General features: G+C 43.5%; 1 protein-coding gene across 1 annotated transcript; it reads right to left on the bottom strand.

The window, feature by feature from the left end:
• Positions 1–237: 237 nt before the first annotated feature.
• LOC137217804 (ubiquitin-like modifier-activating enzyme 1) lies at positions 238–17,207 on the bottom strand. The gene is given in 27 exon segments (XM_067724765.1): positions 238–539; positions 698–798; positions 903–1,004; positions 1,292–1,483; positions 1,607–1,699; positions 1,931–2,019; positions 3,790–3,976; positions 4,100–4,174; positions 4,836–5,031; positions 5,253–5,317; positions 6,987–7,183; positions 7,306–7,471; positions 9,930–10,086; positions 10,418–10,497; positions 10,588–10,692; positions 10,812–10,988; positions 11,112–11,258; positions 11,346–11,443; positions 13,319–13,451; positions 13,567–13,657; positions 13,890–13,996; positions 14,638–14,772; positions 14,867–15,035; positions 15,139–15,197; positions 15,330–15,501; positions 16,104–16,164; positions 17,146–17,207. Coding segments are annotated over 27 exon segments (3,333 nt in total). The 5' UTR covers positions 17,189–17,207; the 3' UTR covers positions 238–403.
• Positions 17,208–21,054: the final 3,847 nt, after the last annotated feature.

The raw sequence follows: 21,054 nt of genomic DNA, 5'->3' as shown, positions 1-21,054 counted from the left end.
TCCCCCTCTATTTCTTTTTAAACAGAGAGGACAAAGGAAAAAATTGCAAACCAATGATTTACCAGAACAGTTGGATTTAATCTTTTCTCATAAGCTTGGATGTGAGGTGAATTCCATGCTGGTGCGGAGAGGCTGAGCCTTTTGTATTATCACCTGAACCTACAGAGCCGAAGAAAGACTGGTCTTTCTCACAGACAACAGGATACAGGCCTTTGACCAAAGAAGGATATGACACACTCGGATTAATAACTCTTTATTAAGAATTCCAACTCCAAACATTAGAAAGCAGCAACAACAACAAAAAGTTCTCAGAAGAACTTAAGGCTCAGCGTTGGCCACAACTATGAGAGAAACGGAAATAGATTGACTTGACTGAGAATGAGGTAGGTGGGTGTAGAGGGGATCAGCGAATGGTGTATCGTACATAGGGGACCTCCACACCCTCGCCGCTCTCGTCGTTGCAGCACAGCTCAAGCACCAGTGCTTGAATGTGGTGTCCCAGCTTTTGCTTTGATACTCGTCTCACTATTGCTGTCATCCTGGGGTGAGGAAAAAGAGGGTCAGGGAAGTAGAAAGAGAGGAAAGGACTTACGGAGACAACTAAAGTAAGGAGAACAGTGAACATGAGTCGCATAGCTAGCTGATGCTTCCCACCCCAGGCAGGACCTGTTTCTGCTTTCCCACTGGCCCGACTCACGGCTGATCCAACTGTTCCTTGAGCTTGCTTGCTGTCATGAAAAAGGAGTAGAGCATGGATCTACCTTGGCACAGCATGGTGATCTCTAACTTGTGCTCTGTCTGAAGAGGGTGGAAAGGAGGAGGGGCAACAGTGTCACTGGGATGGACAGTACCAGTAACCTGGGCAACCAACACCACAGGTGCAGTGAATGAAAGGGCCCTACCTTAAAGTAGTCAAGGAACTGCTTGAGGGTCATCTCTTCACCATTAGGCTGCAGCCCCTGGACCTCAAAGCGATCCCACAATGTCCACTGCTGGTTATAGTACTGTGGGACAAAGCACAGAGTAAAGCACAAAGAGTAAAACGGGAGCAAGCCCAGATCATATGCTCCTCTTTATTTCACAAACATGCCAGTTCCATTCCTACTTTGCACAGGTTCAACCAATGAACAAAGGATACACAAAATTAAAGAAAGCCTCTCACCAGAGCCAGTTCTACGGAGATAAGATACACACAACCTCTACACACACACACACACACACACACACACACACACACACAGTCACTCACTGATGGGCAACACCAAAGGTTTCTGTAAAAGCCAGCCCTTACCTGGTGATGGTGTGGGGCAAGGGGCTCAGAGAAGCTGAAAAAGGGCAGGGCCAAGTTGATGAAGCTGTTCTTATAGGACTCAAGCTCTTGGTGTCCCTGCACCACCTTGTACAGCTCCAGACATGCAAGGCCAACTATAGCTGCTGTGGTTGTGGCAATGGCTGGAATGATCTTCCCTGCAATCAACTTGCTCTGTAACGCAGAAGGTGATGAGCAGATGTAGTTGTTAGAGATGTTCAAGGTCTACAGAAGAGGTCAAATGTGGCAGACTCGAACTTGGAAAATGGTGCAAGCTTAGGTCTAGACTATTGTTACCTTATGCCGGTCAGCAGGGGGAATGTTATAGTTCTCTGCCCGGAGACTGGATGCAGCCACAACGAAATCCATGTGAAAGTTGCTGTCATCATCCTATTGTGAGTGGAGACAGAGGAAGAACAGGAGAGACAGAGTTAAAGGAAAAAAAGGTTTCCTGGATACTGGGGACTGAGGTATATTCACCTCAATTACCTGCCGGACCAGCCAAATACTGGCCCAGACCACAAAAGATAATTGGGCCATGTGGCAGGCCTGTAATCCCCACAAAAGCTTAGGATGGCTCAGCCCGTCCTCCTACGCTGTTGAAGGTCCCCATCACAGCACCTTCTCAAAGTTGATGGGGTACATCTTGAACCCAGGGAGGCTCTCTGGGCTGGGCAGCATGGCCTTGAGCTCCTGCAGGCGGTTATCATCTGCGGAAAGGGAGGTCATAATACATGTTAGTCCTTAGATACATGTTAGATCCCAGGTCAGGGTCTGAGGTGAAAGCAGGAGTCCAGGGTGGGGCAGAGATGTTCAGGCAGATAAAGGATTTGAAAAGGAGAGACATCGTGGGAAAGAGTAAAAAGAAGGGGGAAAGACAGGGCAGAAAACACCTCAGAAAAGAAAAAGGCAGACAGATGTGTGGGACATGGAGATATATTTAGAGACACTGAGGGAAACAGATAAAGCCACTAAGAAAGGATGTAGACAGCAGCACTAATCGTAAGAGGTATGAGGTGAAAGCAACAGAAGTTGTTCACTGATGAATGAGTGGATAGAAAAACGTGATCTATCCATCCAATGAAATATTAAGCCTTAAAAATCCATTCAATGAAATATTAAGCCTTCCAAAATGGAAGTCTACTATATCTAAAGACGGTTAAGATGGAAAATCTTTTGTGTTTCTTACCACATTTTAAAAAAAAGGATGTCAACGAGAACATAACTGAAAGAGAAAGACATAGAGAGAGAAAGGGAGACATGAAGGAAGATATAAGGGAAAACAGGAGACAGAGGGATAAAAGATACAGAAAGGGGCACTGGGGGAAAATGCACAGACAGCAAAGAAGAGAGTAATATGAAATGGGATAAACCTGAGAAAATTTGAAGAGGGGGACCAAGGGGAATAAAGGTGAAGATTAAGAGAATGTACAGAGAATGAGAAAGTACAAAATACCTGAAAGGGAGACACGTAGGGAGATATATAAAGAAAATATAAGAAGAGGAACATGAGAGAGTAGTTATTTGGGACGGGAAATGTGGGAGATATATGAGGAGGGGAGACATACACAGACGAAGAAATTGAAGCATATATACAAAGAAGATAAAATGTAGAGGAAGACTTACAGAGCATGAGACAGGATAGGGGAGAAGGAGGGAAATTTGAGTTGGGGGGTAGTTATAGATGGAGAGATGAGGAGGGCTATCTAGAGAGGGAGATGAGGAAAGATACATGGAGGTTAAAAATAGGGTAGGCCTTCCCTGGTGGCGCACTGGTTGAGAATCTGCCTGCCAGTGCAGGGGACACGGGTTCGAGCCCTGGTCTGGGAGCATCCCACATGCCGCGGAGCAACTGGGCCCGTGAGCCACAACTACTGAGCCTGCGCGTCTGGAGCCTGTGCTCCACAACAAGAGAGGCCGCGACAGTGAGAGGCCCGCGCACCACGATGAAGGGTGGCCCCCGCTCACCGCAACTAGAGAAAGCCCTTGCACAGAAGCGAAGACCCAACACAGCCAAAATAAATACATAAATTAATAAAAAAAAAATAGGGTAAAGAGGCATACCAAAGGAAGGTGGGGAGGAGGATGAGGAGATCTATAATGAAATGAACCAAGGAAGAAATCAAGGCAGAGAGGCTACTGGTAAAGATCCTATCCATTTGTCCCTGCATATGAACACAAAAAGAAACAGAGGAAAGAACAAAACAAAGCAAACACACACACAGAAAAGAGATGGACAGCTGGTGCACCTGAGAGAGAAAGAGTGGGAAGAACAAAGTAGTAGCGCATCAGAGAATTTGCCTCAACCAACCAGCCTTACTTTAAATTGGAAGAAGCAAGCACCAGAGGACAGTGTGGATAAATCTCAGGCCTGAGATCTCAGAGCAGAGCCAGTGGCAGAACACAAGTACAGAGGAGGCTTGCATAGATAGGTGATAAGTAGGATGCTAGCTCTAGGCCAACCAGTTAAACACCCTCACCAACACAGGAAGTGGTCTGCAGCTCCTGGTCAGAAACATGGATCTTGACACCAGACTTCGGGGTGAACTCAGGGACTTGCACAGACTGAATGAGTATGGTCACAGCAGCTCGGTCCTGAGAGCCCCTCAGCCCATAGGTCTGGGCAAACAGGTTGGCAGCAGCTATCACGTAGTCCAGATGCAGGGGCTAAGAGAAGGCAAGGTATGGAGGGGTAAGCATATCAGTACTCACCTAAGGAGCCGCAGCCTCCTTCCCATCCACGTACCCACATTGTACCCGACTGTAGGAGACCCGAGGGAGGAGACTTACATTGCTGACATCAAAGATGAGCGGGTGTGGACAGCGCTTAGGCCCAGACCAGAAAGGGGCTCCTGAGCTTGTAAGCTAGGAAAACAGAACGATTGGGGGGAGTGGGACCTGAGAGGAGAGGTCTTTCTGATAATTGTCACTCTTCATTTTCAAGCCCGGAAGTCCCAACTTAATATATCGCTGGGCACTCACTTTGTGCCAGACACAGAGCTATTTATGAAAATTTTATGGATTGCCAGGCATGTACTAACATGATTAATTTATTAACTTAATAAATATCAATTAGCCCTCATAAAACTCTCATGAAATTAGGTCACCATTATTCCTACGTCCTACGTGAGGATACTGAGGTACAGAGAGGAAATACATGATTAGTCCCAATATCAAATGCAGTTGAGACTTGAACTCACCTAGGTCCTGTGCTCTTAACACCAAAACTTCTCTTCTACAATCTCTGTAGCCCTGACTGGGAATCTGGAATGACTCATCTCATGTCTAAGGGAAACAGGTACCAAGTATCTCGCTTGAGAGAACAGGGATGGGCAGGTAGAGGAGAGAGGTTGGGAGGAACAGGTCTTTGACTTCAAAAATCACTCGCTTAATCATTTTATGAGATCTCTGGGACTTGGTGGACTTGCCACAACTGGATTAACTGCAATGAATCATGTCAAAAGCGTGTAGCAAACTGCTTCCAGTAAGCCTATTCTGACAAACGGACCCCACGAGAGTGTAATACCAGGTTCGGAGGAAAGTTGTGCAGCAGCTGCCTGATGTTGTTGGAGTACTGGGTGTGCCAGTGGTAGTAAGCCCAGGTCACAGAGTCAGCCCACGTATATGGCCGCTGAAGCACCAGGCTGCGCTGCACAGCCTCCAGCACCTCCAGGCGTTGGGTGCCTTCCAGGTACAGTGTTTGCTCCACAAACGTTGAATCTCTATCTAGAATTAGAGGGGACACAAACTCAGAATTACACAGTGATCCCAGAGTGAGCTTAACTCCGTGAAAAGTCAGTGCTGACTCCCAAAGTTATAAGGCCCAAGGAATCATTAGTTTATTCGAAAAGTAGGCCAGGTCCTAAGTGTTACACTGGTTACAGAATGCTCTGACTGACAGGCAGGAGACAGGGTGAGCGAGGATTTGGACAGACCTACTCACATTAGGTACTGGTTGACGTTTTCTGCTGGCTGCTTGAAGAGACCTTCAAACTCATCCCGAGCCCACTGCAGACAGAGCAAATAAACACTACGTGGGTTATCGGAAACAAATAAGTTTCTGTAGGCATTAGGAACACCATCAGGAAATAGAGCAAATAGGAAGAGCATGGCTGCTATGGGAGAAGAGAGGAAGGAAGCCCTCCCAATGTGGCTCCTCAAGCTTGTCAAAACCCCACCACTTCAATTTAAAAACCAATGATCTTAATCTGGGCAGAGGTTAACACACAAGTGTACATTCATGCAGAATTTATGAAGATGTACACCTTACCCTAGATAATGTCAGGCCTCAATAAAAGAAAAAGTTCACACCAAGAATAAAACATGAACGATCTCTATGCAGGTTCTGGGGACTGGTCAGCAAGTACGATAGAGGTTTGCCCCCTGAGAATTAGGAGGTCGATAAATAGTCACTGGTGAAGTGATCTGGAGCGTCTTGATGCTGGAAATCCAGGTTCAAATGCCAGCTCTGCCACAGTTTTGTGACCATCAGGTATATCTTCACTTGTGTATCCTCATTTCAAAAACATACACTGTAACAGTAAAACTACACCTCATGGAGTTAACAGGAAATAAGCAAACATGTACACATTTAAAGCTTACTTTGAAAGTCACAAGGACATACTGAGTGTAAATGCTTTACAGAAGTCCTGTGAGAGTTACTACTATCATTCCAATTTTACAGATAAGGAATCTGAAGCATGAAGAGGTTAAGTCCAAGGGCACGTAGTATATCTGTTTTTAAAGCCTTTTTATTGGCCTTTCTGCATGCTGGGTAGAGAGAACCATAACCTAGTAGAGGTTTTATACATATAGAAATGAACACACACACACAAACAAATCTCTTTCTCTCTCCGTCTCTCTCTGTATCTACACACACACACACACACACACACACACACACACACACACACACACACACCCCGCCCCCCCCCCCCAACGTGGGATGTATGGACAGGGCGAAAGACACATACTGAACTGAGTCCACAAGTATAAACTCCTCCATTCTGGAAGGAAAAGTGACACACTGAACTGTTACTGCTCATTTTCTTCCTGTTCCCATACTTCCTAAACATAGCCTCAAAGACTGCATTAAGAATCATTTTGATAAAATGATGGTTATTTGTGGTTTGAAAGGGGACTGTAATTAGGGCCAAGTTCTGAGGGCCAGTTAATGGGGTGCTTTTACTTTGTCAATCTACATGATAGGTATGCTGTTCTGCGTGTATGTGTACTATATAAACACAACTATGCTGACAAGCTATTAAACATATTTTGGGAAACAATTAGAAAATTAGTCCTAAATACGGACTTAATACTAGAGATATTTAAATAACTAGCAGAGATGATATTAAGTTAATTTTGTTCAACAAGAAAATAGTATCCTGTATACAAAGAAAAATACCCTCACTTTTTAGATACACACTTCTTACATAAAGTACTTTACATGGTATAAATAATACTTCCCTGTATGTTTCCAAAATAAAAATTTCAAGTTAAAAAAAAATCATTTTGAAAAGCTTAGGCTGCTAGGTTTAAAGTGAGTGAAGGAGAGTTAAAGAGAGGGCAGATGTTACAAACACTGAGGCTTCATCATCTGAATAACAAGAGTTTGGCATCTGAGACACTGTCCAGGTACCTATCTGTTCCACCTCTTTCTCCCTGCAAGGCTGATCACCTGCAAAGTGTGCTCGATGGCATTCGGGAAGTTCTTCAGCGTGCAGATGGGGATGGACTTCTCAGGAGGGTCCTGGCTGGAGCTGTATGACTCTGTCAGGAAGGGGATAACCACTTGCACATTACCCTTGGTACCCAGTGTGCCTGACTCCAGAAGTGGCTTACGGTAGTACACACAGCAGCGGTCCATATACGTGCCTGTGAGAAAGTTGCAGCAGGTGAGGGTGGGGAAAATAACAACAGGATAGGACACGGTGACACACACTCCCTAAAACACACACATTACTCTCCCGTCATCCTCACCCACCCCCAAAACTCACGGGCATCCACATTGTCCAAGGCATTGGCCACACCATCCAGGTTTTGGAAGAAGTTATCATCATACACATGCTCTGTGTGAGGGCCCACACAGTTCTGATGGCTCATCACCCGGATGTGTGGATTTATCTGCCTCACAGGTGCAGCAGCTGTATCAGACTTCAATTTCTGGGTAGGGATGGAGAAACAGAACTGTCATTCATATAATCACCCAACAAAACGTTACAGAGCTGTTCTGAAAACTGATTTACGTAATGATGCACAAGACCTAGGCTCTGAGGTCAGGACGCTCTGTGGTCTATGACAAATGCCACACAGCTTGGGCTGGGACAAATGGGGAATGGGGTGAATAAAAAAGGAAAACAGTGATACAATAGGAGACAATGGCTTGAGTATCTGTTCTTTTGTCTACCGAACATCCATTGTTGTTTTTAGTTACTAGCACCCGGAGTTGGAGTGCATTCACCCAAAGAAAACCAAGGTCCTCTGAAATTACAAAAACAAAAAGGATCCTCTGAAAGTCCAAGTCAGATCACATTCCTCTCCTTCTCAAAACCCTCTATTGATTCCTACTTTCACTAAGGGTGAAATGAGCTGGTCCCTATTACTTTTACAACCTTCTCTCTTACCACGGTCTGTCTCTGTCTCTATTCCTTAAACACAGCAGGCATATTCCAACCTCAAGGTTTTGCTCACACTGTTACCTTCACCTGGCATACTCTTCCCTGAGATTTCTTCCTCTTCTCGTATATCACCTTTAATTCTCTGTGGAAATACCACCTTTCCAATGAGGATTTCCTTTACCATACTGCAAACCACCCTCTCATGGCACTTCCAGTTCTTTATCTTGTTTTTCATTCTTGCCCCTACACAGTATTTTTCACCTTCTTATGTTCTAACCACATACTGTGCAATTGTATTTATTATTTGCTGTAGCAGTTGCCCAAAATAACGATCTTAAAAAGACGTTGTTTTTTTTTTTTTATGTGATGCACAGCTATCAAGATTTCCTACATTAGACATTTAAACTCAGAAAATGTTAAAATATTATTACTCCATTTAAAAATGGAGGGGCTTCCCTGGTGACACAGTGGTTGAGAATCTGCCTGCTAATGCAGGGGACTCGGGTTCAAGCCCCGGTCTGGGAGCATCCCACATGCCGCGGAGCAACTAGGCCCGTGAGCCACAACTACTGAGCCTGCGCGTCTGGAGCCTGTGCTCCGCAACAAGAGAGGCCGCGGTAGTGAGAGGCCCACGCACCACGATGAAGAGTGGCCCCTGCTTGCCACAACTAGAGAAAGCCCTCGCACAGAAACGAAGACCCAACACAGCCAAAAATAAATAAATTAATTAATATAAATGGAATGATTCCATTATATAGTACAAACTTTATGAAAAAATCTCCAATACAAAACTTTAATGACAGGAGTCAAACTGTATTTACAGTTTTGCAAATATAAGTTCCATAATATCTTAGAAGATAGCTGAACTTTCATTATCTACTGCCTTTAATCTATTACATGTTTTGCTTGAAAGATGTGAGGGATATCCAGCCTTACAAAAAAATGTTTCAGTAACATTTTCAGATGACTGTTGATATTTTTCAAAAAGTACATCAAAACTTGACAAGTGATAGTACTTTAAAGTTTAGTTGCAAGATGAAATACTGAATCCACATCAATAGCCACTGTCTTTCTACGTTTTTGAATGGTTCTTTAGTTAATGCACAATTCTGTATCATCATGAATTGGTCTGGTCATTTGGTAAATACTGTGTCTTTGGGTTAGGGACAGCCTCCTAGAGCAGAGTGGAAAATTACCCTTTCACCTGATAAAATGAGGATAAAAGGGACACGATGTCTTAGTATTCTTAAAACAGTTGTAATCTTTTGGACTTGAGGAAAGAGTGCTGCCAACCTCCACTGCATTTGAGAATCTCTCATTTACTATGTCTTCTCACTAGACAAAAGCAGAAACCGTTCTTTTGCTATCTTATATATTCTAACTGCTTAAGTAGTACCTAGTATTTTCATGATGAAATGAAAGGAAAGATAAACACTGGGCAGGCAAAAATAACACTCAGCTTTACAGAAGACTTCCCAGATAGATCCCTCTATAACCTAGCTTCTATAGTTCCACATTAGCCGTAACCAAAGGCAAAAACATGGGTGGGGACAGGTGTAAACTCACAAATGAAAGTTCTCAATAAACAGCTGCTGGAAGAAAGACTGAATGGTAGAGAAAAAGAAATAAGGGAAGAACTGAAGGAAAGAGAGAAACAAAAACGTCCTAAGGCGGGCTTCCCAGGTGGTGCAGTGGTTGAGAGTCCGCCTGCCGATGCAGGAGACATGGGTTCGTGCCCCGGTCCGGGAAGATCCCACATGCCGCGGAGCAGCTGGGCCCGTGAGCCATGGCCGCTGAGCCTGCGCGTCCGGAGCCTGTGCTCCGCAACGGGAGAGGCCACAACGGTGAGAGGCCAGCATACAGCAAACACACACACACACACACACACACACACACACACACACACACACACACGTCCTAAGGCAATAAGACAGATAACAAGAAAAAGACAGGAGAAAAGTGAGAAACAAAGCTCAATTACTTACCATGTCCATTCCACTCACCCTGATATCCCAAGGCCGGAACAGAAACTGTCGATTCAGATTGGATTTTTCTATGGTGTCCATGTCTGTAATGGTGACTGCCCCGCCCTCCCCGCAGCCTAGCCCAATCATGGCAAAGTTCTTGAGCAGCTCACAGCCAACGGCCCCCACACCCACCTGGGAGGTGGCCAAGAAGAGAGGCAGAAGATGGTTAGGGTCACTGGCCTAACAAAGCCACTCACCAGTCCTCACTCCCCCTGGAGACGGCAAGAGGGGGTAAGAGGATCTACTACTGCATATTTAAGTCCCAGGGCCATAAAAATCCATGGTCATCTAAGGAAAGAGGCACAAGACTGGGGAATAAAGGACCTGGTATGAAGAAAATGGAGAAGGGATGAGATGAGGGTACAACCAAACACCCTCCCTTGTAAGCCAAGAGGAGACTCCAGAAGAGGTGGCCAGAGGCTAGGGGACATAAAGGTAGCTTTTGACCAAAAGGATCTCTCAGCAAGAAGTATCTCTGCTTGCCCAGCTTCTCTTGCAGGCCGGAGCCAAATACAGCCACCTGCCCATCATAACGGTTCTGGCACTGAGTCATGTGAAGAGAAGAGAGGGTTAGAGAAAAGGCACCTTAAAAAGAACCACAATAATGCCTTCTCCATGGGCCCCAATCACATACTGGAAGGCACGTGTCCTCTGTAAAGGCCTCTTGGTCCTCAGGGAGACACTCAATGGCATCAAAGTACAGCCACTGCATAACAGGCATAAACTTTCCAGAGCAGGCCTGAGGAGGGGGTAAGAAAGAGGAAGTGATCACTGGTTAATCAGAGCTGGACAGCAAGCAGCAGGGCCAGGAAGGAACCTGGCCCACTCCCAGCACTGTCCTTCTCCACTCGCACTGACCTTCATAACCTCCTGGGCAGCCACGCCCCCAATGAAGGAATTTATGAGTGCCAGATCCCCAGTAGCCACGTAAGCCAGCTTCCGGATGAGGTCTTCATCCAGACTCTTTTGCTGCACTGCTGGCAGAGTTCGAGCATCCACAGCCTGTGCTAGGGTCACCAGTTCCGTTGCATCCTCCTGGAAGGAGAAAAAGAACAATCACACCGCTGTGGGGAGAGGGAGAGGTAGAAAAACTAAATAGATGAAGAGGCATAGTGGAGCTTTGGTTCAAGGACCTGGCTGGCTTGCTCACCCATCTACCTCATTGTGGGGCCGAGGGGGCTGGCCATGCTGGGCACAGAACTGGTGCAGGGCCTGGAAGCCAATGTGCAGCTGAGGAGGGCGAGAATACTTGGCAAAATCTGTTATCACGAAGTCTGGCTCTGCCAGTGAGGTGGGCAAGGATTTCTGTGGAGAGCAAGATATCAGAATGAAAAAAGTAAAAAACGTAGAGATGCCTGGAACCCTACAGCACACCCTCCTGCTCATACTCACAAAGCTTATCTCCTTAGTTACTTTGATCTGACTGACAACGCCTCCACAGACATAGTCAGAGAAATTGGACGTATCACAGATACTAAAGGTGTAGGGACCTGGGGGATGAACAGAATGAAGGGTTATCTGTCAATTCATTCCTTCCCAAGACCAACAGCACTATCAAAACAGGAATGGGAAAACCTCCCACTCCCTTCCTCCCCTAACCCCCTCCCCCATACAGTGGGAGTTTGGAGTTAACAGATGTAAGCTATTATATACAGAATGGATAAACAACAAGGTCCTACTGTAGAGCACGGAACTCTGTTCAGTATCCTGAGATAAACCATCATGGAAAAGAATATGAAAAAGAATGTATATATAGATAACTGAGTCCCTTTGCTGTAAAGCAAAAAGTAACACAACATTAAACATTAAATCAACTATCCTTCAACTAAGAAATATAAATAAGGTATAGTACATCATAAAAAAAACAACAAAAACACAACGCTGATTTCTTCAGACAGCACAGGTACCCTATGTCTAAATGCCACTCTAGAGAAAAAGAAGTAAGCCCTGAAAGGATCCAATGGCAGCTACATAATTTCTCTAGAACAAACTCAAAAATAGTAAAGGAACACAAAACACAACTCCAAAAAACTAACATTCACAATTACCTTCCATCCATCAAAGCTTACCAGAACACGGATCTGTGGCTTTAGTTTTCATCAAATTTGTAAATTTTTGGCCATTATTTCTTCAAAACCTCTTTCGGCCCACCCCTTTGTTGGGAATTTCTTTGACATGTGAAATATATTTATAATAGTTGTTTTAATGTTCTTGACCAGTGCTCTGACATAACAGATGTGATTAACAAAATTAACACACAAGAAAAAATCAGGAGATTTAACAAAGTAGAAGAAACTATCCGAAATACAACGAAGAGTGGGAGAAAAAGACAAAAGAGTCAAGTGGCTTAATATACATGTAATTCGAGTTCTGGAAAGAGATAATGCGGTGGCAGTGAGCTGCGAAAGTAATATTTTCAAAAAAAATTATGGCCAGAAATTTTCCCAATTTGATAAAACTATAAACCCATAGTTAATATAAATTTAATAACTGCAAAAGAGACATGGAGAAAACTATACTAATGTATATCATAATCCCATTGATTAAGATCAGTGATAGAGAAAATAAGCACATTAGATACAGAAAAACAAGGATAAGAATAGCAGACTTCCTGTGGAAAATAAGGCAGGAAAGACAATAGAGCAGTATCTTTAAAGCAATGAAATCTAAAATGCTACACTCTGTAAAAACAACTTTCAAAAACACAGGCAAAATGAGATTTCAAGCATTAAAAAGCTAAAAGAATCACCACCAGCAGATCCCATTCCACAACATACATTAAAGGCTTTCTTTGGCAGAAGAAAAATGGCATCAGATGCAAATGTAGAGCCACAGAAAAGTATACTGGAAATGGTGATTATGTGGGTAAAAACAAACTTTCTTAAATCTTTTCAACAATATAACTGTGAAGTCAAAAATAATGTATTGAGAAGTTTATGGCATACACAAAATATACGACGACAGCAAATGGTGAACCAGAAAGTGGAAATATTTTGTTGTAAGTTTTTCTTTAATATGTGCGGTGATGAAGTATTACTTAGAGATTGTTATACTATACATTCTAAAACGGTTTAAAGAAAGAAACAGATATAGTCAATGGGTCAAAAAATAATAATGGAATCAAATACTAGTGGTATAAACCTTTTCTGCCTGTAGCTCAGTTCACATGTCTTTATTAAGGCTACCTGGACACATCTCTTCTAAGTCCCAAGTCAGATTTCAGAGAGGCATCTCCTCTTGGACTTTGGTACAAGTCAAGACTACAGATATGTGTCACCTCTTGGGCTGTGGGTCAGCCCACACCACAGGGACAATTCTCTCTTTGATCTGGGCAACCATTTCTTGCCCCACCAGTCTTGGCATACCCAGGACTTCGATCTCTAGGGGAGAGATGCCATTGAGTTCATTCATGCCCTGAACTTCCATGAAGGAGACGAAGTCACCGCTCTCAAACCCGTGTCAGGCCTCATCCAGGCAGGTTACAACACCAGGGTTGTCCTGGTTGGAAGAGAAGTAAAGAAAGCCTCAGAGGTAGGATCAGGGTACCAGGAGCATAAAGGAGGACTATGGCTACCCACATGCCTGCCAGAACCCCTGGGGCCAACCTCCTTACCTTGGTAACCATAGAAATCATAGCACTGAGAGGCTGCTCCCCATTGGAATCCGTCAGGATCATCTCCTCTCCAAAGTCACAGAACAACTGCCTGTAAAAGGACACAACAGGACGGGTGCCTGAGACCCTTAGACATAGTGAATACTTCCTAAGAAAGCTTAGCCATCACTGCCCACAATCAGTGCTCGTGCCAACTGGGGAGAGGTGAACATGGAGAATGGAAAACCTGGTGGGCTGAGAGTAGCATTACGGCACTGGGAACCAGGGGGTCTTAGCCTGGGGCCTGGGAGGAGCTGGGGATAAAGGCAGAAGCAGGCACTCACCCAAACAGACCCCGAGTGTCTGCCACGACCAGCTTGATTCCACGGCTGTGACAAAACTCACCCACCCGCAGCTGGTCCTCCAAAGGAGAGTCGGTAAGGACCACCACCTGTAACAAGAAGGAAGCTCATGCAAAGGGACTGGCATTGGGGTGAAGGGAAATAAGAAAATAAAGGAGAAAGGCAGGCCAGGGGTTGGCAGAATGTCAGGACTAAAGCTTACTGGTTCAGACCTTTTCTACAAATATTTACAAAGTATGCATGTCATACTCAGTGAGGGTAAAACTCAATGAAGAGAAATATGAAACCCCACACTATGACAAGAAAAGTAAAGCAGTATTAGGAGGACGGAATTTGAAGACCAACTAATTCACTTATTTGAAAAACACCCATTCCTGCCTGCCTACAACCCTGCATGTTCTGGGAGTCGAACAACGGGTCACAGTCTGTTCCCAGTTAAAGTTTGGGTTTATCCCCAAATCCTACACTCATCTGCTTCAATTCTCAAATAAAACAAAACAGAACAAAGCAAAGCCTGCTCAGCGATGATTTGTAGGGAATCTTTGAATTCCCTTCCTTATTCACCAGGATAAGTTCCTACTGCTGCATCAGGAGTTCCAGTGCCCAAGTTCTCTGGGAAACCCCAGGGCAAGCACCCACAGGGCTGGTCCATTAAATAAATCCTGAGCAAACCAACCAGGAAAAGGATCTGAGAGTGTAAGTCAGGAGGCAGCGTGATGCTGCAACGTACCTGGAAACCACTAAGGAAGTCATCAACAAGGGCCCCAGTGTAGGTGGTGACGGGCACATAGCTGTTGAGTTCAGCAAGGTGGGGCTGTGATGCCTCAGCCCGGTTCTTACCGATGTCCTCCTCCCTTAGGTAGAACTACAAGGAGGTACAAGAAGGAAAGAAGTGAAGTGAATGCAGACACCAGGGGGTTTGGTGCTTGGGCAAGGGGAAGGGATCCAGGAACAGGTACCTGGGATGAGAGGTCAGCCCACTGGGCAGTGCCCTGGTCATGGAGGGTGACAGCTTTGACCCCACCAAGGATGATGTTCTTCGCAATCTCCACCCCTAGGCCCCGAAGGCCCGACACCAGCACAGTGGAAGTCTGGAGATGCTTCATAGCCTCATGGCCCAGGACATACCTGCCAGATTTGAAGGAGACTCTAGGTCAGGGCTTGGCCCACCCAACTCTATCCTCTCTGTGCCCCCCTCCTGCTTCGCATTCCCAGGCTCAGCCATACTCACAGCTGCCGGGAGTAAAGACCCTCATTTATGTCTGTTGCACTGCCTGTTTTTGGCATTCCCTAGGAATGGAGGGGAAAAGAGTTTCAGCAAGACAGCAAAAAAAAAAAAAAAAAAAAACGCTTAAATAAGAGGTACTTTCCCACCAACCACAATACCATCCCACCTCCAAGATTTAGGGAAAAGACACTCACGTTGGTCGGTTCTGATGGCACTTTGAACATTACAGAACACGCAGAAGGGCAATCAGAACTTGCTTTTGGATCAGGCCCAGACATACAACGTTTCTTCAATAGTGGCAAAGTGGACATCTTTAGACAAAGGAGCCAGATACGGGGAGGCTTTTCTCTTTTGTTAGTGGTAACTCTGGTGGAGAGAAAGACTTAAGTACTAGCATCCTCATTTCAAGAACGGAAACATGAAGACATGCTAGGTACTAGAGCTACTCTGAGAGGGAGGAAAGAGGAGGCTGAGCTCAGACAGTTGCTTTTCCCTAGGAATGGAGGATAAAAAGTTTCAGGAAGATAACAGACTAAAAGACTGAGTGAGCAGACACTGGCTAGATTGGGAAGTCTGGCTGGGCTTCTGTGACTAATGATGCAGAGCACCATGCAGGCTGAACAGATGCTGAGAAGGGGATCTAGTATGATGGAAGTGTGCTGGGGGAAGGGTTGTATGATAACGATATAGGGGCCTATGAGGCTGAAAGCAGAAGTTGAGGGCTTGTGAATGAAGATATTGGCAACTGGAAAGGCCCTAGGGGAGACTATAAGGCAAGATGTGGAGTAACAGGATCTTAAAAGAAGGTGGGAAAACCTGTTTGCTTTTGAATGCACAGGTAGAGCCCTGGGCAAGACTGTGAAGGTGAGTCTCTGATAGGGCTGGTGAGAACCAAAATTTGAAAGGGTCTATCAAATACTGGTGCAGGGAAGGATGTCTGCCAGATTATGTATCTGAAGAATTCCTACCTGGTATCTGGTCCCCCGGGAGCTTCTGAGAGAAGATACTTGGGATTATCTGCAAAGAATTCTGAGACGATGAAGAGGGGGGTATTTTCTAACAGCAGATATTGGGTTAGTAGTAAAGCATTTTAGTGAAGGACAAAGTTGGATTCGGAGGTGTTTTTGATGGAAAATGATAAAATGGAGTTTGGGAAGGTCGACGACTAAGTAGAAATGCTGGGTGTAGGAGCACTTCTTGAAGATGCCATAGGAAGGAAGGGCTTCAACGGCACGTAATAAAGGTCTATAAAGGGAAATGCTAAAACTATATATATATATATATATATATATATATATATATATTTTTTTTTTTTAAGTAGAAATGCTGCGTACAGAGTGATCTCTGACAGATGAGACTACCAGGGTGAGATGTGAGGAAGGGGTCTCTGAGAACGAGTCAGGGTCTGTGGTATTCCATAGTGTTGTACTTTTTTAGCTCTGAAAGGTGATTAGGAGGAGGAAAAAAGGGAGTGAAGTGTGAGTAAAGATGTTAAGAGAAAGGTCTCTTTTAGGGAAATGAGAGGGAAACAGACATTGTCAGGGCTCCGGTTCCTCTTGGAAGCTGTGAGGATAGTAATTTTGGTTTAAGGTCTTCAATGTAATACACTGACTGGGAATATTGAATCTGGTGCTATAACAAGCTAGACCTGTGAAGGAATAAGGTTCTTGGCTAGAATTGTTGGACCCGAGACTCTAAAGGTAGGAACTGGGCCTCTGGATCCCTGAGGTCAGATTTCAGAACACAGGCAAGACAGAGTAACATCGGCTCCGCCCCAGCATCCGCCCCAATGCCGCCTCTCCAGCCCAGTTAGCCACCTCCAAGACCCTCCCGAAAAGCCTGCCCGGGGAGAGGTGCCGAGAAAGGCCGTTTGTTACAAATGCCCGTTCCCAGGGGTCGCTCCGCCGCCAACTCCATGTGGAGCCGAAGCCAAGCCCGGCCGCCGCCCTCTTTTTACTCCTCCTCCCCCGCCGGCTGGCTGGAGGAGAGCTGCGGCCGCCGCAGGCTTACCCTCTTCCCCTGACCACGCCTCCTTTACCTCAACCGCCGACATAAAATGGCGGCCGCTGAGCCGGAAGCCCAAACAAAAAGTTTGGTCCTGCTCGCCGTCGCACAGTGATTCGCAGTGAATCACTGGTGACGTCAGCAGCCCCTGGGAGACTCATTACTGAGTTCTGCCGTGTGCTGACGGCAGAAGGAAGACAGCTCCACCTAGTGGCTGCATTCAGTAAAATGGGTATAAACTGAAACACGCGTAGTTACATCGCTGAATCACTCTGAGGGAAGACAGCAAGCAAGAGAAGTCAAGACTTTTGTTCTCGAATTACACAAGACACTAGGTGTTAAGGGACTTCCTGAGTAGAAGTCCGTGCCGAAAGAGACTTGCAACAGAGGCATATGAAAGCAAACGGGTGCTAAAGTTTCCCGGAACTGCTTATGATTCTTTTTAACAGCACATATTTTAAGCATTTAAAATTTCTACTCTGCCACCTGAGCGCTCTGATTTCCGTTACTCACTCTTGAACTTAATAAGTGACTAGGGACCAATGCCTCACTGTCCTCTTCTATACAACTGTGATAACAGCAGCCACCTGATATGGTCAATATGTTATGAAATTTGAAATATTATGTACATGGAAATAAGATAAAATGAATACTCACTATTGTGTAAAAAGTTTACAGCAATGCTGTCTATGCACTAGACACTAAATGTTAAGTTTAAATATTCACGTAATATTTATATATGAATACACATTTTTCCTGTTAATATGAAATTGATTACGGGTGAAGATATACCCAGGCACCAGAGGAACTTCCATTTGGGGACATTATTTCATAATGAGGCCTTGAAACACCCTTCCACAGTGACCCTGAAAGCATAATGCTAATGTTACCAGTGCCCATGAACTAAGAAAAACACAATACCAAGTCATCACAGGCACCACCATTTAACAAACCTCCTGATACACAGTAAGCACCCAATGCATTTCTATTGAATAATGATAAGATATGACATTAACTGATTGCTAATATACAGTACACCTGTGTCTTTGACATTTTGCCGCTGGCATGCTCAGAAAAACATCTGGTAGAGTACACTGTAAAAGGATCTGGTCCCATGCTTTTATTTGTGGAAATTCTGATTACGAATCCAACCTCTTTATTACAGGTCTATTCAGATTTTCTAGTTTTTTACTTCGTTTTAGTCACTCTGTTTTTCCACTAACTTGACTATTTCATATAGTCAAAAGTAATGTCCAAGCGAATTCCTAACAATTCTCTTTATTTCTGTATGGTTTCATAGCCATTTTATCTTATTCATTCAGGTTTCGCTAATGGAGTCGTCTCTCTCTCTCTCTCTCTTCATCAACCTAAGGTTTTTCAATTTTAATAATCTTGTCACAGAACCAACTTTGGGTTTTTGTTGACTTTCTTTATGCTTTTTCTATTTATATTATTTTATTTATTTTCATACTAACCTTTCACAAAGTGAAAGGTTATTTTCCTCTTTCACTTTGCTTTGGGTTAGACATTTTTTCCAGTTTCTGACCTCTTTCTTCCTTTTTATGTAGGCTTGCATATGTGTGTGTGTGTGTGTGTGTGTGTATATTCCTCTGGGTTCTGCTTTTTCCGAATCCCATGTTTTGGTATGTTGTGTTTTCATTTTCATTCACTTCAGAGTATTTTCTAATATCCCTTGGACACTCTTTGACTCATTGATTACTTAGGAATATGTTGTTTAATTTCCACATATTTACAAGTTTTCACAATTTCCTCCCATTATTGATTTCCCATTATTCACTCCTTTATGGTCAGAGAACATATTTGGTGTGATTTAAATTATTGACACTTGTTTTATGGCCTAACGTGAAGTCTATCCTGGAGAACATTCCTAGTTAACTTGAAAAAAGAGTTTATTCTCCTGTTCTTGGTTGGAATGTTCTGTACATGTCTGTTAAGTCCACTCGGTTTATATTATAGTGTTGTTTAGGTCTTCTCTTCCCTTGGTGATCTTATGTTCTGTCATTTATTTGGATATACTGTTGAACCTATTTATTTCTCTCTCAAGTTTTGTCAGTTTTTGATTCAGGTATCTGGAACTTTTTTGTTAGGTGAGCATATGTTTATAATTCTTATGTATTTCAACAGATTTACCCCTTTATCAATAATATATTATTAATCTAATATAATAATATAGTAATATATACTGTCATTTTTCTCAAAATTTTTTATTTAAAATCTGTTTTGTCTGCCATTAGTAGTCACTATAGCTCTTTTTTGGTTATTGTTTGCATGAAACTTTTCTTTGCAACTTTTTATTAAAATCTATTTGTTTCACTTTAAGGTTTGTCTCTTTGACAACATGTAGTTGGTCATGTGTTTAGAAAATCCATACTGCAATCTGCTTTCTAATTGGACATCTTCTAGTGTACCATTTTCATGGTTATTTGTTATTTCTTTTACTATATACATTTTAGAGTCATCTCATTAGTGGTTGCTCTGGAGTTAAGTTGTTATAAGTTAAACTGACAGTTTCTAACAACCTAGTTCAGATTAATACCAACTTAATTTCAAAATATGAATTTTTGCTTTTATGTAGTTTATCCCCCTTTTCCATGTGTTGTTTTTATCATAAATTACATCTTTATACACTTTATACATCAGAACCAATTAATAATTTTTTCCTATGGAGTTGTGTTTTAAATCTGGTAAGAGAAAAAAAGTAACTGCATGAGTTTACTATTTTTGCTGTAATATATCTCTGGAAATTCAGTGGTTTAAAGCATTACAAATTGTTCTCTTACAATCCTAATTGTTAGATGTCCCAAATCCATTTTACTTGTCTAAAGTCAACATGCTGGCAGGACTGTGTCCATCTGGAGGTTCTGCAGGGATAATATATTTCCTTGCCCTTTTTCTGCTTAGTGGTTGCCAGTATTCCTAGGCTAGTAACCCCTTCTACTATCTTCAAATACATCACTTCATTATCTACTTCTGTCATCACACTGGCTTCTCCTCTGACTCCAACATCTCTTGCATTCCTCTTATAGGAAATATTTTGACTAGATCCACCCAAGATAACCCAAGACAATTTCCCATCTGAAGACTCTAATTGGATCATGTATGCAAAGTTTTCTGCATAAAATAACATACATGTCCTGGGGATTAAAATGTGGGCATATTTTGGGACTATTATTCAGACTACAATCATACAAACAAAAAATTCGTTTAAATTACCCTCTGTATTTACCTATATAATTATTTTACTGATGTTCTTTCTTTCTCTCGATTTGAGTTAATATCAAAGGGTCTTTCAGGGCTTCCCTGGTGGCGTAGTCGTTGAGAGTCCGCCTGCCAATGCAGGGGACACGGGTTCGTGCCCCGATCCGGGAAGATCCCACATGCCACGGAGCGGCTGGACCGGTGAGCCGTGGCCGCTGAGCCTGCGCGTCCAGAGCCTATGCTCCGCAACGGGAGAAGTCACAACAGTGAGAGGCCCACGTACCGCAAAAAAAAAAAAAAAAAGGTCTTTCATTTCAGTTTGGACTCCCTCCAGGAACTATCTCATCTTGTACGGCAGATAGTTAGCAATAAATCCTCTCCGTTTTTTGTTTATCTGGAATTGTCCTAATTTTGTCCTCATTTTCAAAAGATGGTTTTGCTGGATATAAAATTCTTGGTTGACATTTTTTTGTTGTTTTGTTTTTGTTTTTTCTTTTAGCACTATGAATGTCATCCTAGTGTCTTCTGCCCTGCATGGTTTCTGATGAGAAATCTTTGTTTTTGGTCTAATTGAGAATCTCTTACATGTGATGGGTTGCTTCACAGTGCTTTCACAATTCTCTCTTGGTTTTTGGCTTTCAGCAGTTTGATTATGACATGCCTTGGTATGGATCTCTTTGAGTAATGCTGCTTTGA

The sequence above is a fragment of the Pseudorca crassidens genome, chromosome Y (genome assembly GCF_039906515.1).
Source record: "Pseudorca crassidens isolate mPseCra1 chromosome Y, mPseCra1.hap1, whole genome shotgun sequence".
In the NCBI taxonomy this organism is placed as follows: domain Eukaryota; kingdom Metazoa; phylum Chordata; class Mammalia; order Artiodactyla; family Delphinidae; genus Pseudorca; species Pseudorca crassidens.
This window is presented reverse-complemented; position numbering and strand designations above follow the sequence as displayed.